The sequence below is a fragment of the Podarcis muralis genome, chromosome 14 (assembly GCF_964188315.1).
Source record: "Podarcis muralis chromosome 14, rPodMur119.hap1.1, whole genome shotgun sequence".
NCBI lineage: Eukaryota > Metazoa > Chordata > Lepidosauria > Squamata > Lacertidae > Podarcis > Podarcis muralis.
The window spans coordinates 41,671,915-41,692,014 of record NC_135668.1 but is presented as its reverse complement, the minus strand read 5'-3'; the positions used below and the strand labels follow the sequence as shown (position 1 = coordinate 41,692,014).

Below are 20,100 nucleotides of genomic sequence, written 5' to 3'. Positions count from 1 at the left end.
CTTTTATTTCTCTTTGACTACATTATTCAGCTTTGTCAAATCATATTACCCAAGGGTCAAGCTTTCAGCACAACATTAAAAATCATGTTTCCAAAACACAAGGCATAATCTGACCAAAGTTTAAAAACACTTTGTCTTCTTTCAAGGAGACAGCAGTATTTTGTCTTTATTTCTGAGCCTGGTAGAAGATTCTAGTCAGTTTAAAGTAGTGGTTCAGGGGGGAGGGAATTCTGAGCCACACTTTCAGAATAAAAATCTGCTTGTGCCACACCAAATTTTTTATTGATAAGCAATACATTGGAAAACAAACAACTCCTAGCAGTGCTTGATTTATAACATAGAAGACAATAACTTTATAATATGACCATGGGACGTTCAAAAGATATTAAACAACACAGCTACATAAGAACTTGAATCATTCCCAAAATATAATTATAAATGAACCTCTTACATATGTACCTTAGCTATGTTTTTTTTAGAAAAGATAAAGGACCCCTGGATGGTCATCTTTCCCCTTAAGTATGTATACAAACTCAGAGGTGTGAACTTGCTTTTGCTGGGTAATCTCCTTGATATTAGGTCTAATTTGAGACAAACTCATCTCCTCAACGCGGGTGGCGCTGTGGGTAAAAGCCTCAGCGCCTAGGGCTTGCCGATCGAAAGGTCGGCGGTTCGAATCCCCGCGGCGGGGTGCGCTCCCGCTGCTCGGTCCCAGCGCCTGCCAACCTAGCAGTTCGAAAGCACCTTCAGGTGCAAGTAGATAAATAGGGACCGCTTACCAGCGGGAAGGTAAACGGCGTTCCGTGTGCTGCGCTGGCTCGCCAGATGCAGCTTTGTCACGCTGGCCACGTGACCCGGAAGTGTCTCCGGACAGCGCTGGCCCCCGGCCTCTTGAGTGAGATGGGCGCACAACCCCAGAGTCTGTCAAGACTGGCCCGTATGGGCAGGGGTACCTTTACCTTTACCTTACCATCTCCTCAACACAAAGAACCCTTTCTCTTTTCTGATCTTTAATATTCGGAAGACCTTGTTCACAACAATACGTCGTAAAGAACTGTAGAAGAATAGCCAATGCTCTCGAAGAGAGACATGGATAGATATCCCCCCCCTCCAAAACAATAAGTTTTCAACTATGCTACTCTGAAATGTTTAAATGTTTCTTTGCTTGCCCTTGAATCTTCCCGCAATACTTGCCATCCTTTCCTGCCACACCCCTTGAGAACCACTGGTCTGAAAAGAAGAACATCACACAGTGCATTGTTGAACTATCAGATTTGCTACTGTTGAGAGTCATCCATTTAGATAGTTTTTAAAAAGGGAGGGAGATTCATAAAGGGTAATGCTGTCAGTGGTTTCTAGATGTAGTGGCAATCTGCAACCTCCCGGTTCAGAGGCAACATGCCACTGAGTACAAGTTGTTGGAAAACAATGGTTGTGAGAGGGCTGTTTTGCTCATGTCCTTCTTGCAGTTTTTGTGAGAGGCATCTGTTGGCTACTGGGACTATACAGACCTTTGTTCTCATCCAGCAGGGCTCTTCTTAAAATGACAATTTCAAAATCTTTCAACACTGGGGATTAAACTGTCTTAAAAAATCAGAGCTCAGTCCCGTCGATTTCAAGAGTCTCTGGGCATTATGGGCAGATTTCGTTTAGAGGTCAGTTCATCTTTCAATCTTTTAAGAAGATTCCCACAGTGGAAACAGCTTTTTTGTTTCAGGTGGGTGATTTTATCAGCTGTCAAGATTACAAAAATAAAACGGCACTCTATTCATACCGGACGCAAGCATCAGCCTGGGCAGACAGTCACTGAAATTGGAGAGGCATTGGGAGAAAAATGCATTTGAGATCTTAATGCTACTGATTTGATTTCCATGAACATAGCAAATAATGCATTAAACAATCACAAGCAGAGTGGTAAAAAAGAGCAATGGCTACCATGCCTTTTTTTTATGACGAGGAAAGAGATGAGGCAACAATTAACGTGGTCCTCTTGTTGGGGCTCTGCACTAAAACGACTGGGGGAAGTGAGAAAAATAAACTATTTGATTGACGCAGGTACCCTCGGTTCCATGATCCAAGTCTCTTCTCGTCTCAGAGGGAGAACTGAAGGGAGAAAAAGCAAGGATTACAAAATAGACTTAGGGAGAAAATGACTGGCTAGGCCATGGGTCAGCAAACTTTTTCAGCAGGGGGCCGCTCCACTGTCCCTCAGACCTTGTGGGAGGCCGGACTATATTTTGAAAAGGAAAAAGAAAAAAGAACGAATTCCTATGCCCCACAAATAACCCAGAGATGCATTTTAAATAAAAGCACACATTCTGCTCATGTAAAAACACCAGTCAGGCCCCACAAATAACCCAGAGATGCATTTAAATAAAAGGATACATTCTACTCATGTAAAAACATTCCCGAACCATTCGTGGGCCAGATTTAGAAGGCGATTGGGCTGGATTCGGCCCCTGGGCCTTAGTTTGCCTACCCATGGGCTAGGCTATGATGTAGCTCAGATGGCAAAACTTATTGAGTGAAACAAGGTGGAGCATCCTTGCACTAAACTAAAGGAAATTCAAACCCGACCAAAGCCACTCCCCTTGCTTTGCTCTGTAGACTCTTCACCCAAACAAGGAAGTAAAACTGAAACATAATGTTAGGGTATGTGGAGATTAAGGAAGCGAAACTGAGCATTAAGCTTAATTTGCAGCAGTGAGAGACACAACAAAAGTAACCTTACTACCCTTCCCAGCAAGGAACACTTTAAAAAAGACCTTCTGAATGCTTCCTCTTCCCATCTGATCACTGCCCAGGGAAAAAAAAAAGTGGTGGGTTTTGTTTGGTACTGCCCTGCATACCTAAAGTTAGCCATAGATCCCAAGTATTTAAAAGCCTCAAAGGTACTCCACTCTCAACCAAATAACACACATACAAACAACCAACCACCATATGAGACCATATGTTATTCAAACATTACTCTTGAACCAGTGCATTCACCAGAAGCCAGTCCAAGCATGCTTTCCAGAATCCTGTAAGCTGAGCTTTGGCAGACATGTGCGGGGAGGGGATCTGTAAGTGGGAAGCAGCCACATAATGCTTTTCTGCACGCTTGAATAATGTGGATATACTCCACAAATGTGAACAAGAGGGTGAGCTTTTAGACAACCTTAAGAGCATCGGGGATGAAGTGCTTTCTCACATGTACAGGATTCATCGAATCATAGAAACTTAAGAGTTGGAAGGGACCCCAAGGGTCATCCAGTCCACCCCGCTGCAGTGCAGAAATCTCAGCTGAAGCATCCATGGCAGATTCAGTCTCTACTACTTCCTTTGCTTTTACCCTGCCTGAATGGCCAGATGTTAATGGCAAGAAAGGGCTGCTAACTCATTAGCCATCCATATGTTGAATGTAAGTGGGGGGGGGGAGAGTGGTGGTGGTTATTGCTAGGCATAATCTCTCTGGCCAAACTATGAAACCGTGATGTTACAGCACACCTGGAAACATCTAGACTAGAGTATCGTATTTTTAAAAATTCAAAATTGTCATTCGTCAACAGAATTCAAGTTTTCATACCTTGGCTTTTTGCCTTCTTGAAGGAACCTATCTTGACATGTGGTGGTCTCTTCTGGCATCACCTTCCGAAGTTTCTGAACAAGAAGTTCCATGCTAGGGTCCGTGTTGTTTTCCTCCTTGCTGTTTCTGCTCTAGGATGAAAAGCACATGTGGGTAATATTTAGGTAATAGGGAGATAACATAGATTTCTGTTGGAAATGTTAGATTATCCCTAATTCAGATGTCAGGGCAGTTCCTATGGAGGAGATCTTCTGGCCCAGGGTTAAGAAGACTTCAGGCTCTCTGGAACTATTTTGTATTTTACACAGCCCCCAAGATCTAACAGCTAGAGCCAGGTGTGTGTAAATATGTGCACACAGTTCAGCAAAAGTATGTCTCTTTCACATGAAGTACGTATGTTGTAGCAGAGGTAAAATCTTTAAAAACAGGCACCTTGGATGAATTTGCACAATAAACGGGATGCACTGTTCTAGTGCATATAAATAGGTTGACAAACATATATTTAGCTCTGGAGAGAGAAGATTGAATGGGAACAGTAATCACCATCTATTTAAACTCTATAAAACTGCAGGAGGCAGCTGTTTACATCAGTGTCTGCCATAGATCAACATAATTAGATCTACTGCTTATGCTGTCCAGCTCTTATGTCATAGACCAGGGGCTGCCACCATCATGCCGTCCAGTTGTTGTTGGACTACAACTCCCATCAGCCCCAGCCAGCATAACCAATTGTCAAGGACGATGGGAGTTGTAGTCTATTGATAACTTGAGGGTCACAGGTTTCCCACCTCTGTCCTGGAGCCAGTAATCACTGGAAAGCACTTCAGGATGATACAAAAGTATTATTCATAATGATGTGGGGCTGCTGAGATGGTACAATGTAATATGAAGAGAGCCATACCCCAGATGTCCACTTTGACAAGTAACATATGGTGGAAATGAATTTGTCTGTGTCTTCTGCTTCTGCCCATCCTGAGCAAGACCCATCAAATACCCCTGAGGCAGCATCACTCTAGTTCACTGAGGGACATTTATATGGTGGATCTGATCTGCCTAGTGCCAATGACTGTGGTGTGGCTACCCACCACTACCAGGTAAACGCCTCAGAACAGGTGAGGATGCATCAGAAAGCCCTTTCCCCGAAACCTACTTGAACATGAAGATAGAGAATGAGCTGCAGCACTAGTAAGAGACAAATGGCAGATTGGCTCAGCACCTCTTGAGCTGCCCAATAAATCATAACCGATCTGCCCAATTTTAAAAGATGGGTTTGGCCTCATTAGGCAGCTTCCAATTTTGCTGAAAAGTAATGGGAAACCTCATTCCAGAAGCCAAGTAGAAGTCATTAAAGCACAACTTCAAATGCCTTACCATCTGTTCACATAGGCCAGTTAATGATCTGGCACTCAGGCTGCTAGAGGCAGATGAAATGGTGAATTCTTCTTCCGACTGCTCACTTTCCAGTCTTTCTAAAATAGTTGCGGTTTTAACAGGGGGTCCCAGACGTTGCTTTTCAGGAGCTTGACACACACAGTAACTCAGTAGTTCTGAACACCTGCAAGCACCTGGTGTCACTGATGGGAGAGACATCATTTGCTTATCCTGGGACTCTCCTAAAGTAACATCCTGCATCTGTGTGGTATTGGCAGGGTCCTCAATGGCATAGCTGTCCCCTTCTTCCTCTGAAGAGAAGAGCTGGTCTAAAAGATGGTGTGTACTTTGGTTTCTGACATTTCCATCTGTAGTCATAGACCTATTCAGAGTTAAACTTGGTGGTACATCTTCATCCATTTCCTGGCACACTTGATACAGAAAATGCGATTCACGCTGGACCACGGGGATATGGTCATTGTTCTGATCCTCTTGAAGACCTGCCACAATCCCAGTGGATACTTTGTTGGTGGCAACTGACTGAGTTGCATTTTCAGGGCTTCTTAGGTTTTGCCGGCTACAACTTTCCAAAGAAGGGTGTTCCCAAGCAGCGGCGCCAGGAATGGACTCCTCTTTAAGTGTTTGGAAATGAACCTGGCGGCATTCAGGGTTCCTTGATACTAAATCACACCACTTTTGCTCATTTTGAGGCCAGTCACTTTCAGAGTTTTCCACAAGCTTGCTTTTCTGATCACCTTGGCCGTGTATTTGATTGCCTTGGCCTTTAAGAAACCACCCAGAAATCGGCGTGGGATCATATTGCTTCTGAGTCTTTTCTATGGACATTAAACTCTGGATACTTATCACTTCAGCGGTCGATTTTGCAGAATATTTTGTTTTGCGTCTTTTTTCTTCTCGATTACTCCTGGAACTCTGGATCGGTCTTGTATTCCAAAACTTGCTTGCTGGAGAGCTCTTAACTTTTGGGACTGTTTCAGTGGGTCTGAGAGATGACTCTTCCCTTTTGATTTTAAGTGGTTTATTGGAAGGTCCAGCAGAATTCTCTGCAAATTGCTGAGTGGGTGAAAAGTTCTTCCATCGAGCATTTGACTGCTTATCTTGGTGTTCAGACATTGCTGAGGAGGTTCTGCTTCTAAGTATACCTTTCCTAAATGCTTCGTTTTGTCCAGTTTGCAAATATAGAGCTACGGACCTCTTATCATCTGAGCTTATATTGCTTGGTATAGGGGGAATTTTCAAAAAAGGCCTGTTAGATTTCTTGGAGTTGCTGGAAGTGCTTGAAGTTTCAGATGATCTCTTTGCCTCTTTCCATTTTTTCCCTTCACGGTTTCGTTTAACCCTGAAAGACACCAGAAAGTGAAAACATTGTAAAATCCCATTCACATTTTTAGAGAAGGACTTCTTGAGAAGCCAGGAAATAATTTAGAAGATCAAAGGTGCATCCCAACAAAAAGAAGCAATCCTATATTCCCATTACACTGAGGCCAGAAATAAGCCACTGCTATTCTGGTGTAATGGCTGCATATCCAATGATATTCAGCTCAGGAGGGGGAGAAACTCATAACCAGAATATATGGAAAAGATGCTTAAAAGTATCAGATATATCCTTGGTATCTTTAGAAACACCACCATAGCCCAACCAATCATTCCCCCTTCCCCAACACACAAAGGCAGCCAATGGACTTGTGTCAAGGGCACCCCACATTCTTGCATTATTCCTCCTCTCTCTCACACACAAGATAATGCCACAGTGCCCCCACTCATCCCAGCAGTGCTGGAAGGTCAACTTTAGGTGTGAAGGGGGATGCTTGTGTTCCACAAAGTTGACACAAGATCTTCATCAGAGTCAAAGGAAAATCTAGCATTCTAACCTCACAGGTGGGTTAGGGACGTGGGTGGCACTGTGATCTAAACCACAGAGTGCAGGGCTTGCCGATCAGAAGGTCGGCAGTTCGAATCCCCGTGACGGGGTGAGCTCCCGTTGCTTGGTCCCAGCTGCTGCCCACCTAGCAGTTCGAAAGCAAGTCAAAGTGCAAGTAGATAAGTAGGTACCGCTCTGGCGGAAAGGTAAATGGTGTTTCTGTGCACTGCTCTGGTTCGCCAGAAGCGGCTTAGTCATGCTGGCCACATGACCTGGAAGCTGTCTTAGGACAAACGCCGGCTCCCTCGGCCTATAAAGCAAGATGAGCGTGCAACCCCAGAGTCGTCCGCGACTGGACCTAATGGTCAGGGGTACCTTTACCTTAACCCCACAGAAATGAGCAAATATCAACACTAATAAAACTGTAGGATCCCTTCATCATGTCACCTCAATGAAAAAGCCTAACAATCCCAGAGATGACTCGTCCACTGCTAAAAGGAGGAGATGCCAGGGCAATTAGGCGCCCAGAGAAAACTGATCCATCAGCTGCAAGGGAAAGGAGGAGATGGGAATACTTTTCTGAAAGACAAAAAGCAAACAGAAAGAAAGAAGATGGTGGAATCTCAGGAGGATAGGAAACATCATCGGGCATGTGAAATGGTTAGTCTAGGGATGGAGGAGACATTTGATTCAGTGTGCGTTTAAAGAACGATATGCAAACCAAAACACAGCCATCCTTTAAAATCCGCACTTAACCCTATTATGGGGTGCCTCCAGCTAACCACTGTTTACCAAAATGTGGATAAAAATACAGTGGTACCTCGGGTTACATACGCTTCAGGTTGCATACGCTTCAGGTTACAGACTCCGCTAACCCAGAAATAGTGCTTCAGGTTAAGAACTTTGCTTCAGGATGAGAACAGAAATTGTGCTCCGGCAGCGCGGTGGCAGCGGGAGTCCCCATTAGCTAAAGTGGTGCTTCAGGTTAAGAAAGAGTTTCAGGTTAAGTACAGACCTCCGGAATGAATTAAGTACTTAACCTGAGGTACCAGTGTAGAGGTATTAGTGATTAAAAACATGCACTATATTAGGGGAAATTGCTTGCAAAACTGCACATTAGTCATGTAAAATATGTTTTTTAGGATAAATTTGCACTAGAATGCTGGGGAGTTTTCAAGATTTAAAAATAAAATAAATTAGCAAATTGCTGCACGCCGTGAATAACTAAATTTTAGTTTGGAAAAATGAGGAACTGGTAGAAATGGACAAATCCTTCCATCCCTGGGTTTAATTGTATGGAATTTGGGGCAAAGGTTTATTTCAAGATGCCAACTGGCATGCCACCAAGCTGCCATACCTTCTTGCTTCATCTTTGTGAGAATGTGTGGAGGAAAGACCTGTCTTGCTGCCACTGTCCAAACATTGAATGTTTTTTGCTTCTTTTCTCTTTGAGGTTGAAAACCTTTCTTGGGTTGTTCCCATTTCTCTTGGAGAGGCTTCAGAAGTCTGGAGAGAGAGAGAAGCAACATAAATTCTTAAGAAATATGTTTTTTATTCATTGAGTTTGACAGAGAGATGTGTTCACAAAAACTGTCTACTCTCAATTCTCGAAGTAAAACAGTAGCAGAATTATTGCTGGGAGGTGTTTGTTAGAATGCAAAAAAGACGGCTGACTTCTTCCTGTACATAAAGGAACAGTGATAGATTTTAGGGGAGATGCTTAACAATTTTGTAAATGTGTGAAAGAGGGTGACTTGATACCCACAGCAGCCACGATTAGCTTGGAAGCCGATGAAATGAGTCTCCGTACTTCTGGTGCCATACATGGAGTAGTAGTTATATGCAGTCTGGAGGGAGTGCTCTGCAGATTTTCCTGCCTGATGAAAAACAAAGGTAGAGTTAGTTAATGCCAAGAAAAATGCCGATATTTACAACAAGCAGGCCCAGCTCCACGTTTTGGGGGCCCTGGGCTGATGGGGGTACGTGCCTGGCTAAGATGATGGTGGCACTGCTGAACAGAACTGGGGATCGTATACACAAACTCACTGCTGGAGCTGCTGGCTGCTCACTTGCTTACAAGTGGTGGCTCTGGAGAGGTGCTGAATGGAGCTATGAGCCTTCACATGTGCAAACTCCCTGACAGGGACATAAGAATCTGCCTTACGCTGAATCAGACCATTGGACCCTCTATCTGAGTACTGTCTACACTGACTGGCAGCAGCTTTCCAGGGTTTCTGGCATGGATCTCTCCCAGCCATACCTGGAGATGCTGGAAGTGAACCCAGGATACCTTCTGCATGCAAATCAGATGCTCTATCACTGAACTACACCCCTTCCCTGACGCCACTGGCTTAAATATGATTATCTTTCCCCTGATGTGTGCATGTTGGGGGCAACGTAATAAAGGTAGCAAGGCTGTAGAATCTGTGTATGCAGCTCATAACTCTGCTCCGTGCTGTCCCCAGCTGGCATTATGGGTGGGCAAGTGGCCAGCTAGCCACAGTACTGGGCCAGGCAGGTCTACAGTGCCTGCCTATTTCCCCCAAATGCCTGCGGCCCCCCAATATAGCATTGCTACATTCAGAGGAATCGGTTGGTAATGAGAGTGACTACTTCTACAACACCTAAGCCTGTGCTTCTCTCTTCAATACTGAATCCTAAATCTCGGCCCCCATTAAATTAAAAATCCTGGCATTAGTGTTGGGGACTCCCAGTATTTACCCAAGCATGCCAGGTGCTGGCGCTGGGCCTGATTGCAAAACCAACAGCTTTCAATAGGAGAGACTGGACACAATTATACACTGCCATCTCAAAATGACAAAACCATTGGATCCAGCTGCCATTTTGCACAAGCAGGGGCTGCATCCAGAGCATCTCAGTTTGGTTCAACCAGCAGCTGTGGTTGTGTGAATCCCAAATCCACTGCCAGTAGCTCACAGACACGGCACATGTGTGGCAGCTGCAGTGGGGCGGTTGAGTGTGTTAATGCAATAGGTTTTCTTTCATACACTCAACTACTATAATTTCAGGGAGAAAATAATTTGAGATTATTCTTGGGTGTACATTTGCATTATAGCATGCTAGCAATCAGCAGGGCAGCAAGAGCTTCTGCTGATCATTAGGCAACAATTAGACAGCAATAGGTTTTACCTTTTTGTACTTTTTGCTTTGCCCTCGTTTGTTCTATCAGGTATGTAATCCTACAAATAAAGATGCAGACCACATTACTAACTTGTCTAATGCAAGTCAAAACGCTAGATGCTTTGGGAGCCTAGAAAACCACCCAGTTGCACTGTATCTCTTTCCATAACGAATCCCGATTTTGCTACTATGCAAAGGCCTGCAGCAAATGAGCCGAGTCCTGGGGAGCAAAATTTGTAGGCAGCAGAGGATGAGTTCTGCTACTGTCAATTTATTTCACTGTTAACTTGTATGTCATATTTGTAGTTATAGTCGTATTTGTTTTATCACTCTCTGTTTTTGTTTTTAAGCCTTCTCAGCAGCTGTCTCTTGGTAGCCACTGTTTTATTTTCACAAAATGCCCTGGAGATAAGTCAGAGGAAGGAGAAGTAATGGCCTTGATCACAACAGACAGCCATGCTCCCCCACCCCACCCCTTTCTTCCAAGGAGCTCAAGATGGCATACACAGTCCCACCCCCTCCCATTTCATCCTTGCAACAACCCTATGAAGGTGGTTAAGCAGAGAGAGAGCAATTGGCTCAAGATCACCCAAGTAAGCTTCAGGAATGAGTGGAGATTTGAATCGAGATCTCCCCTGTCTTAGCCTACCACTCAGCTGCTCCACCATACAGGTAGGGAACTGCCTTGTTCAGTGGGAGGAAGGAAGCAGAGGAGGCACGCAATCCTGAGATGTGTAATGTCAAACTGCAGTTTGGCGTTATTATTTATTAAATTTAAATCCCAAAGGAGCCCATGGCAGCAAACAACAAGTGACAAAACAATGAAAGCATTTTAAAAACAATTCCAATATAGATAATGGCTGGAAAAGTTCTCTGGGAAGAGGAAGGTCTTCAGTAGGTGACAACAAAGACAGCTCCTGTCTAATACTGAACAGGGGGGATTCAAAAGGGGAGGTACCATGGCACTGAAGGTTGGATTCCTATATTGTGCGGAACAGAACTTGTGAAAAAATGGTATCTGCAGAGGGCCTCTCCTGCAGAACACAGTGACCAACTGGGTATATAAAGAGAGAGATGATCTTTCAGGTACTGTATATTGGTCCTAAGCTGTATAGGGCGTTATACACCAAAAGCAGTGCCTTGAACTTATTAAGTGTGAACACACCCACTGGCTGGATACACACTATTTCCCATATGATGGCTCTACCAACATACACGGCAGATGATTCCCCAAACATGAAATGATATGTATTAAAAAGGTGGTATGCATAAAGAAATAGAGAAGAGTGATTCTAAATATTACTTGTGCCATCTTTTTAATAAGCTTTTCCAAATCCTTTTGCTTTTCTGGGCTTTTCTGCAATTTTCTGTTGCATTCTTCGGTGCTCCCCATAAAGGCACGTAAGGATGCTTCCAATTTAATCTCAGCAAAATTATGTTCCAGCTCCCGGTTTTCCTTCTGCTTCATCAAAAATGCTGGATGCTGCAAGACCAGTAAAAATGAAGATTCTTAGAAAACTATTTAGATTGGGGAATCTTGAGAAACTCTACAAGAAAGCTAATAGGCTCAAATCTACAGTACACAAAACTAGTTTTTGTGTGTGCATATTCAACATTAAAAACCCACTTTTTTATATGCAAATGTTAAAATACTCAATCATAAAAAAGAAAAAAATCCAATGCATCTCACTGGTATTGCAAATACCACTCAAAATCTATAAATTTAGGCTGCAATCCTAAACACACGTTTGGATATAAATCTTATTGAACTCAGTGGGGCTACATCCATATAGGATAGAGTGGCGGGGGCAACCCAGCCAGATGGCCAGGGTATAAATAAGATCAGGCACATTGTGCTGCTGTGAATGGACATGGCTAGGATGGCAAGGCACGAGGGTCAAATTTGCTACCATGATAATCACCATCAAGGCCAGATGCAGCATAACAACCCAGCAAAGACCAAATGGGGAGAGGCTAACAATCAGCCACCACATGATAAGTTACAACAGGAGTAGGCAGAAGGTAGATCTACTAATGAACAGTTTCTGGTAGGCTAATTAGTGCTAGAATAGTACCCTCCAGATGTTGCTGGACTTAAACTCCCTTCATACTTGGATTGCCACCCCCAAGCCTAGTTGCAAGTGAGAAAATAGGAAGATGGGGAGCTGGCTGAGGTTAGTGGGCCAGTGCCCCCCTTTCCCTAATGTACCAGCCTTCATTGTGTGCAACAGATGTGATTTTGAAACCCACACATACGTTAACAAATATTTACCAAACGCAAACTTTCAGTCTCATCATGGATGACTCCAGATGAATCGAAGGAATCTTCTTTTCTTTGTACATCAACATAATACTTTCTAAATGAGGAAAAACACATTTTTTCCTTATTTTAAAAAAAGCATAATTGCCATCTGGCTATGCTGCTCAATTGCCATCATAACATTCAAAATCACAAAGCTATCATGAAGAGTTCGGGAGTGTCAAGATGCTTCTACTTCCCTGTCTAATTTTGCAGTACAAATTTAGCATTTAAAGATCACTTATTGGCCTGAGATGACGGTTGAAGCATTGCCAAGCAGGATGGAAAGGGCAGATCTCCAAGGCAGCAATCCTACACATACTTACCTAGGCATAAGTTCCATTCACATATGACTGTGCTGTGAAGTACCTGTCTAGGTAGTAGGGAATGAGGATGGGGCCATTGCCCTGAACATATTTTATAAGATCAGACAGCTGTATACTGCAAGCCAAATGTCTGTTCAGTCTTGAGCTGTGTGGCTTTATAACTAGGGTTGCTAGATCTTAATTAAAATTAACATTTATCAGTCCTTGATGGTCACTGCTAAGTGGATGTATTTAGTGTGCTTGTTGGTTTTCACTCCCATCATGGGAGTGATGGTGAGACACAGTGTGGCACAGTGGTTAGAGCGCTGAGAGACCAGGGTTCAAATCCCCATTTGGCCATGAAGCTCACTGTGTGACTTTGGACCAGTCGCTGCCTGTCAGCCTAATCTACCTCACAGGGTCACTGTGAGGAAAAATGAAAGAAATAAGAATGTATGCTACCTCTTGAGCTCTTTGTAGAAAAGGTGGCACATAAGTGTAATAATAAACGAACATATTAAGCTGTTGTGTGCTCTGTACTGTTACGGTCATGTCAAAGTCCTTTTGTATTTATTAATTAAAATTTATATACTGCTTGACACTAAAGAAAAACCCACAAGGCAGATTACAAATAATTGTATAATTATGTATGTTGCTGGTGTCATGGGTATATATTATTAATATAATAACAATAATGCATATATATTCTGCCTTTTTTCCCTGACAGGGACTCAAGGAGGCTTACCGATAAAACAACTGCAGTGAAAAACATGGGGGGGAGAACCATTAACAAGCAATTAAAGATTAATAGAATTAAAGCACGCGCGCGCGCGCGCGCACACACACACACACACACATATATATATATATATATATACACACACACACACACACATATACAGATAATTACGAATAATATTTCTGCCCCCGTTTCCCAGCCATTGAAGCGCGCGCGCACACATACACACTCCTTACAGCCTGTGGGCCACCGAGCGGGCCAGTCCCCGGGGGGACACGGAGCCCCCCAGCGGCGCCGCCATCGCTTCAGCCCTCAGCGCCAGGAAGGCGTTCTGTGGTCGCCATGACAACCTCAGGAGGACGCGCCTCCCAAGGAATTGGCGGTCGCTTTCCTCCAATTGGGGAAAGGGAAAGGCGAGCGGGGGCGGGAACCAAAGTAGAGGGGAATACAGAGATACGAAATATTGAGATCCCACGCCGCGCGCGCGTAAGTAGGTAGGTATGTGCGTGTGTGCGTGAGTAGGAACAGGAGTGAATAAAGCGAAATGTCTGTAATGGGCTGTCATTTCCTTTCCCCGCTCGGCGGCAGGCAGAATAAAAGTTAGAAAGGAACCCGGAAAGCTGCAACTTTGTGTATGTCTATTTTGTTATAAATCTATTGGGACAAAGCAATGTTGTATAATGGCTGGGAACGCGAAGCCGACATTCATCTGTCCAGAATGGGCGCGGTTGAGCAGGCCGACGGTTGCGACGTCATCAGACCGCGCCAGGCGCTCGTGGGCGGGAGGATGGCGGCGGAGGTGGTGGGGCTGCAGCTGCTGCGAGCTGAGTGCTGGCGGTCCCTTTGCAGGGAAGGTAGGGCGGGAGGGCGCCCGTGACGTAGCCGCCCCTCTCCCGGGATGTTCTCCTTCATGCCTCCCCGGTGCTCCTTGCCGCCCTCTAAACGTCCTCCCCCCCCAGCCGCCCTGCCCTTTTCAGTCCCCTTGACACACCCTCGTCTGTCGCAATGGGTGGCGGTGAGGGGAAGGCGCTCTGTGTACGCTCAGAGGCACGCTCGGCCATAGCTGCATGATTTAGATCTTACTCCTTCAGCATGCAATCAGGTCTCTGCAGCAGCTAAAAGAATAGTGTGCTGCAACAATAATACTTAACGCGTTATAACTCTCGTATTTTAACTTAGTAAAATAGTATTGTTATTAATGATATACTCACTGCTTTTTTTCGGGGGGGGGGGGACGGACGCATACCCCTAAACATTTTGTGAATCTTTGTACTTTTGTCCATTTACTGTATTTATTTTTCCCGATTTGAACTATAAAATGGTGATTTTCTGGAATCAAAATGAGAATTCCCCCTAAACATTTTTTAAAAGAGAAAAAAAGCACTGGATATACTTAAATCTCATTATTAGTAATACTATATTTTCAGAGATTTTTACAAATAATAAGAATGCTAATAATTTATTAAGCAACAAGAAGCAGGGAGCAGGACCGAGCGGAGTGTTCTCCCAGTGAAGGGATGTACAAAGAGGAGTCTCCCAAAGATCCAAAGCTGTTGTTATTATGGAGGCTGTCATCTGGATAAAGAAGTCTTCCTTCATTAATTGATGCTTTTTCTATAAATTCATAGAAGGAACTACATTCTTAAAATCAACTCAGTTTAAAAAAAATTATGTGTGAAACATTGCAACACCAACCTTGAGAGTGTTTCTCTTTTGCTGCTCAGAGGGAAATGCTTCTTTTAAGAACACCTTTTCCACCTGCAGTTTTTATAATTAGTAATAATAATTTAATTCCCTGGAAAACCCCTTCCAATTTAAAGGGATTTTATGGCCTTTTTAGTTGATTTAATTGAATGACGAACAACACAGCTGTAGTTATTACTAAGTAGTAAAAACTTCCTGGCTGCCCTCCTCCCTCCCCATTGTTAGTGAATAGTGACAGGATTCTTGCTCTGACTTTTTCTGATAAATAAAATGTGTGTTTTTACAGGTGGAAGAAGAAGATGGCATTTGCCATCCTTGCACTCACCTTACAGATGCTGTAGTACTGGAACGACCTATGAAAACATCAATAGGCCAGTTATTGACCGTATAATCAGAGTGGATCATGCTGGGGAATATGGGGCGAACCGCATTTATGCAGGACAAATGGCAGTGCTAGGGAGAACTTCAGTAGGACCAGTTATAAGGGTGACTATTTCTAACCTATACCTGTATTTTTTTCTCCAACCCTTCTTGCTTTATTTATTTATTTATTTATTTATTTATACAATTTATTACCTGCTGTTCTTTACCCTAAGGTCCCAGGTGGGTTACACTAATTAAAACAGAACATTAATATTAAAATACAATATGAAAAAATGTAAATGAAGGCCACCAGATATTATGAATACAACAATTTATGCTGTACCTTATTGTACACTACTTAGAATCTATAGTATTTAGTAACACACCTGCTTACTCTTGACTTTGATACGATGCATATTTTAAAGACCCACTTCATTTTTGTAATGTTAAGTTGTTTCAAAGTGTTTTTCTTATCTGTTTTGATCCTGATATGGAGTGTTCCTCAACCCATTGTTTGCCAGTTCAGACATAACTGCAAACTGTGGTTTGGTTGAATGGTGATGTGAGGCAGGCATGTGAGGAAAGGAGGGTGCTTATGGTCATGGGCTTTATTCCCAGTCCTCCAAACTATGGTTTAGATTACAGCGGTACCTTGGTTGTCAAACTTAATCCATTCCGGGAGTCCTTTCGACTCCTGGAACCGTTCGAAAACCAAGGCGTGGCTGCCGATTTGCTGCAGGAGCTTCCTGCACTCAATCGGAAGCTGCAGAAGCCATGTTGGATGTTTGGCTTCCAAAATACGTTTGCAAACCGGAAGGCTTGCTTCCAGATTTGCTGTGTTCGGGAGCCAAGCTGTTCGACAACCAAGGTACCACTGTATTGGAGCATCAGAATGCAACAATAATGAAATAGTGTTGAAAATGACAGCAGCACTCTTAAATCTATAATGTATCATGAAGGCTGATACTGTTTATCCTGGGGAAGATTTTCCTTCCATGTTACTGCGGTTGTCTTGCTGAATGCCATTTTTTTTAATGCAGAAAATGTGGGATCAGGAAAAGGGCCATTTGAAAAAGTTCAACGAGTTAATGGTCTTGTACAGAGTCCGGCCAACCATTCTGTTGCCTTTCTGGAACATTGCGGGATTTATGTTAGGTGAGGCTAAACCTTTTCCCTCTTTCACATTTTCTTCTTCATTTTTAATTCAAATACATATATGGGGCATGCGTCTTATTTCAATGACTCTGCAACAGGTGCTGGAACTGCCTTGCTTGGAAAAGAAGGTGCAATGGCTTGCACTGTGGCTGTAGAGGAGAGCATATCTCACCATTATAACAACCAGATCAGGACACTTGTGGAAGAGGATCCAGAAAAATACAGAGAATTATTAGAGGTGTGTTTTAATCCATGGTTGGCTAGTTTTACAGTGAAAGCTCTAGGGGCTCAAGTGTAAAATAGGCATTCTTAAAACAAACATTTGAGATAACTTTTGAAAGGGGACGGGAGGGTCACAAAATCCGGTGAGTTCCGGCTGAAAAAAAGCCCTGGTGCTGAGAGCTGTTAGGAGACTCTCATTTCCTTCACAAAGTTACAGTTCCCCGAGTGGTTTGACAGTCAATCCCTCTTTCCCAGGGAACTCTGGGAATTGTAGCTCTGTGAGGGGAAGAGCGGTCTCCTAACAACTCATGGCACAATCAACAAACTACAGTTCCCAGATTCTTTGAGGGAAGCCATGACCATTTAAAGTGGTATGGTGCTGTTTTAAATGTGTGGTGCAGATGGGGCCTTACTTATGTTCATTAGCTTCAGTGGGTCTACTCTTGAGTGGGGCTTACGGGCTACAACCCTGTGTGTTCTGGCATCTCTGTTGACTTGCATGCAAGATAGTCAGATATTCATCTGGTATGTTTTTGTTTTTAAACAAGGTAATAAAGAAATTCAGGGATGAGGAGATGGAGCATCATGACATTGGACTTGATCATGATGCAGAACTGGTAGGTGCCAATCATTAACTCCCCAGGCTATCCATCATGGCTGGTTTTAGCACCTGGAATCCATGTTAGTGGATGGTTCCTCATCACCCCGGCATGGCTCACCATAGATGGCAGCCCTGAGTCGACACATGGATAAATAACTGGGGCTGTGAGCCATCCAATGTTTTAATTATCCCCAAAGTAGCATCACTCCAGGTTCCTCTCAGAAATTTTAACAGGAAGGCCACCATTTAAATTCCCCAGAATGCAATTGAATTATGCTTATGTCGAGGCCAATGTTAACTTTTAAATGGAGGACAGGTCTTGCTTCTCCCCAGTGACAGCTGGCAAGATGGCCCCAAGATTGCAGGGAGTTTCCCAGAGGGCACTTCGATTGGGTTTCAGTTTGCAAACCTGGATCTGACTCTATTAATGATTTTGGTGCAGTGATGTCAAATACGGAAACTAGGTCTGGCTAGTGGACCAATGGTTTAACTCTGTATAAGGCAGCTTCATAACTACCGTATTTTTCTGTCTATAGGACGCCCCCATGTATAAGGACCCCCCCCCCCCATTTTGAGGGACTCAATTTTAAGAAAATGAGGGGAGATGGCCCAAAGTTGTTGAGCCTCTCCCCTCAGGCAGCTGCGGGCAGGAAGCACTCCCTAGATTGTTTCCCACATGTAGCGGCATTGGGGGAATTTGCGCTCCCGCAAATCCACTGGCGGGAACACAACCTCCCTCGATGCTGCCGCACGCGGGAAAGGATTCAGGGAGCGCACGCCGTGTGCAGCGGCATCAAGGGAATTTGCGCTCCCGCCAACGAGCTGGCTGGCAGCGTGCCGCCCCCCCCCCCAGTCCCCTCCAGATTGAGCGGCATGGGGGAAGCCGTGCTCCTGTCAACCGAATGACTGACGTGCCCTGCTTCTTCCCATTCCCCTATCTATCTGTGTATTGGATGTTCCCCGTTTTTTGACGTAATTTTTGAGTCAAAAAACCTCGTCCAATACACGGAAAAATATGGTACTTAATATATGGTCTCTTGGATGACAGTTTTGGAGTTTCTACGGTGGCACAAGACTCTGAATTATTCAAACTAAGCTGGAAAGTGTATTAAATGTCTTCTCTCTCTCTTCTATAGGCTCCAGCGTATTCCATTTTGAAGAATGCTATACAAATGGGATGTAAAGTGGCAATTTTTTTATCGGAAAGAATATAGAGAAGTTTTGTGCAATAGTGTAATAACAGTTTTGAATAAATGGATTATTATAGCATCATTCAAATAATATAAAAGTAAAATCACACAGTGGTGCATCTTTTTTCTTCCTGTTCTGTCCATACAAGCCATCTTCTAGTGCTTATGGCAGCACCAAAAAACAAACAAGCCCTAGGGTTGATGGGATGGCATGATACATTGAGCAAATAATTATAGTTTGATCTATCACTTGGTAAGAATAATAATTATATCTACACATAAGATAGCTAACTGCATTTTAAATGTAAATGAAAAGAAGGTGTAAACATCCACAGCATATATGCAGTAGTATAGAATACACATACCATTGTAGCGATCCAGATCCGTATCAGGATCAGATTCGACTTGTCAAAATCCCTTTTCCCTCTGGTTGTAAAAGGGAAGCAGGAGAAGGCTTGCAAAACCTTTTTCAGATCCAGCCCCCTCCCCACTACTTAAGATCAGGGATTTAATAGTGTGGAGACTTGCAGAGGCTTTTCCAACCCTCCTCCCTCTTTCCTTTTAAGTTCCTAGGTTCTTAAAAGAGAAGATAGAAGCAGCTTTCAGAAGCCTTTCAGAGTTTCCCCCATCCCTTTTACATCTCCAGTCTTGTGCCGATCTCATTCCAGTCTTTAATCAGCTGATGAACGAGCAGAAATTGAATCCTGCTTCCCAGGCTGTATAAACAGACAGCGCAGCCAGTGGAGGATTAAATTGGGTTGTCCTGCCCATCAGCTGATGTCACCGGTGATGTCAGTTGATGGATGAGTGTGGTTTGAGGGGAATAGCCTGGTGGGCCAATAGCCCATGGGCTTGAGGCTCCTCACCCGTGCAATAGTAGGAGGGAAATAAAACAAGCATTACTTCCCACTATGATGTCAATGATGGGGTCGGCGGTTCGAATCCCCGCGGCGGGGTGCGCTCCTGTTGCTCGGTCCCAGCGCCTGCCAACCTAGCAGTTCGAAAGCACCCCCGGGTGCAAGTAGATAAATAGGGACCACTTACTGGCGGGAAGGTAAACGGCGTTTCCGTGTGTGGCTCTGGCTCGCCAGATGCAGCTTGTCACGCTGGCCACGTGACCCAGAAGTGTCTCCGGACAGCGCTGGCCCCCGGCCTCTTAAGTGAGATGGGCGCACAACCCCAGAGTCTGTCAAGACTGGCTCGTACGGGCAGGGGTACCTTTACCTTTATGATGTCAACTATTCATGTTGGCTACATTTGATTGGAATTAAGTCTCATTGAAACCAGCACTGAGGAATCAGGTGCAAATTATGTTGCAGTTGTGGGGTGTGTGTGGCTTCATTCCAAGTAGGGAAGAAAATGTCATTTAAATATTTTTACCAGGAGTTTAAAGTGACCGCAAGCAGCTTTATTTGTGCAAGGCCCCTGCTTTTGGAAAGGTCAAGTGACAGCGAAGAAAACCATGTTGGACATGTGTCGAGTACACCCGCCCAATGGCCTCTGATATGGTGAGGGACGGGCAGGCAAAAAAAATAATGCTTTTCTATTTTGGAGTTAGGTCCC

The 20,100-nt window shown here is 44.0% G+C and overlaps 2 protein-coding genes across 5 annotated transcripts; one reads left to right on the top strand and one right to left on the bottom strand.

Moving 5' to 3' along the window:
• Positions 1 to 1,435: 1,435 nt before the first annotated feature.
• LOC114584431 (uncharacterized) lies at positions 1,436 to 13,732 on the bottom strand. 4 transcript variants are annotated; one of them, XM_077918516.1, is made up of 9 exons: positions 13,539 to 13,729; positions 12,232 to 12,316; positions 11,263 to 11,442; positions 9,969 to 10,018; positions 8,584 to 8,695; positions 8,176 to 8,324; positions 4,937 to 6,296; positions 3,566 to 3,696; positions 1,436 to 2,103 (listed from the first exon to the last, which is right to left on the bottom strand). In XM_077918516.1, the coding sequence occupies exons 1-9, from the start codon at positions 13,601 to 13,603 to the stop codon at positions 2,007 to 2,009; spliced, it is 2,229 nt and encodes a 742-aa protein (XP_077774642.1). In that variant the 5' UTR covers positions 13,604 to 13,729; the 3' UTR covers positions 1,436 to 2,006. The 4 variants fall into 4 exon arrangements, 2 of the variants coding, with proteins under 2 accessions (XP_077774642.1, XP_028562136.2); XR_013390579.1 differs by having other exon boundaries at positions 1,998 to 2,103; positions 3,566 to 3,691; positions 13,539 to 13,732; XR_013390580.1 differs by lacking the exons at positions 1,436 to 2,103; positions 3,566 to 3,696 and adding an exon at positions 7,266 to 7,397 and having other exon boundaries at positions 6,189 to 6,296; positions 13,539 to 13,727.
• A 273-nt stretch (positions 13,733 to 14,005) lies between these two features.
• On the top strand, positions 14,006 to 18,644 carry COQ7 (coenzyme Q7, hydroxylase). The gene is made up of 6 exons (XM_028706305.2): positions 14,006 to 14,156; positions 15,293 to 15,492; positions 16,410 to 16,524; positions 16,623 to 16,762; positions 17,295 to 17,363; positions 18,484 to 18,644. Exons 1-6 carry the CDS (start codon positions 14,021 to 14,023, stop codon positions 18,559 to 18,561), a joined length of 738 nt encoding a protein of 245 aa, XP_028562138.2. The 5' UTR covers positions 14,006 to 14,020; the 3' UTR covers positions 18,562 to 18,644.
• Positions 18,645 to 20,100: the final 1,456 nt, after the last annotated feature.

Coding starts and splice junctions, on each gene's coding strand:
- LOC114584431 (XM_077918516.1), bottom strand. CDS start 13,603: ATGGCGGCGCCGCTGGGGGGCTCCGTGTCCCCCCGGGGACTGGCCCGC. Junction 11,443..12,231: donor AGACTGAAAGTTTGCGTTTG/GTAAATATTTGT, acceptor CTGGTCTTGCAG/CATCCAGCATTTTTGATGAA. Junction 6,297..8,175: donor CACAAAGATGAAGCAAGAAG/GTATGGCAGCTT, acceptor GGTGTCTTTCAG/GGTTAAACGAAACCGTGAAG.
- COQ7 (XM_028706305.2), top strand. CDS start 14,021: ATGGGCGCGGTTGAGCAGGCCGACGGTTGCGACGTCATCAGACCGCGC. Junction 16,525..16,622: donor CATTGCGGGATTTATGTTAG/GTGAGGCTAAAC, acceptor ACTCTGCAACAG/GTGCTGGAACTGCCTTGCTT. Junction 16,763..17,294: donor AATACAGAGAATTATTAGAG/GTGTGTTTTAAT, acceptor TTTTTAAACAAG/GTAATAAAGAAATTCAGGGA.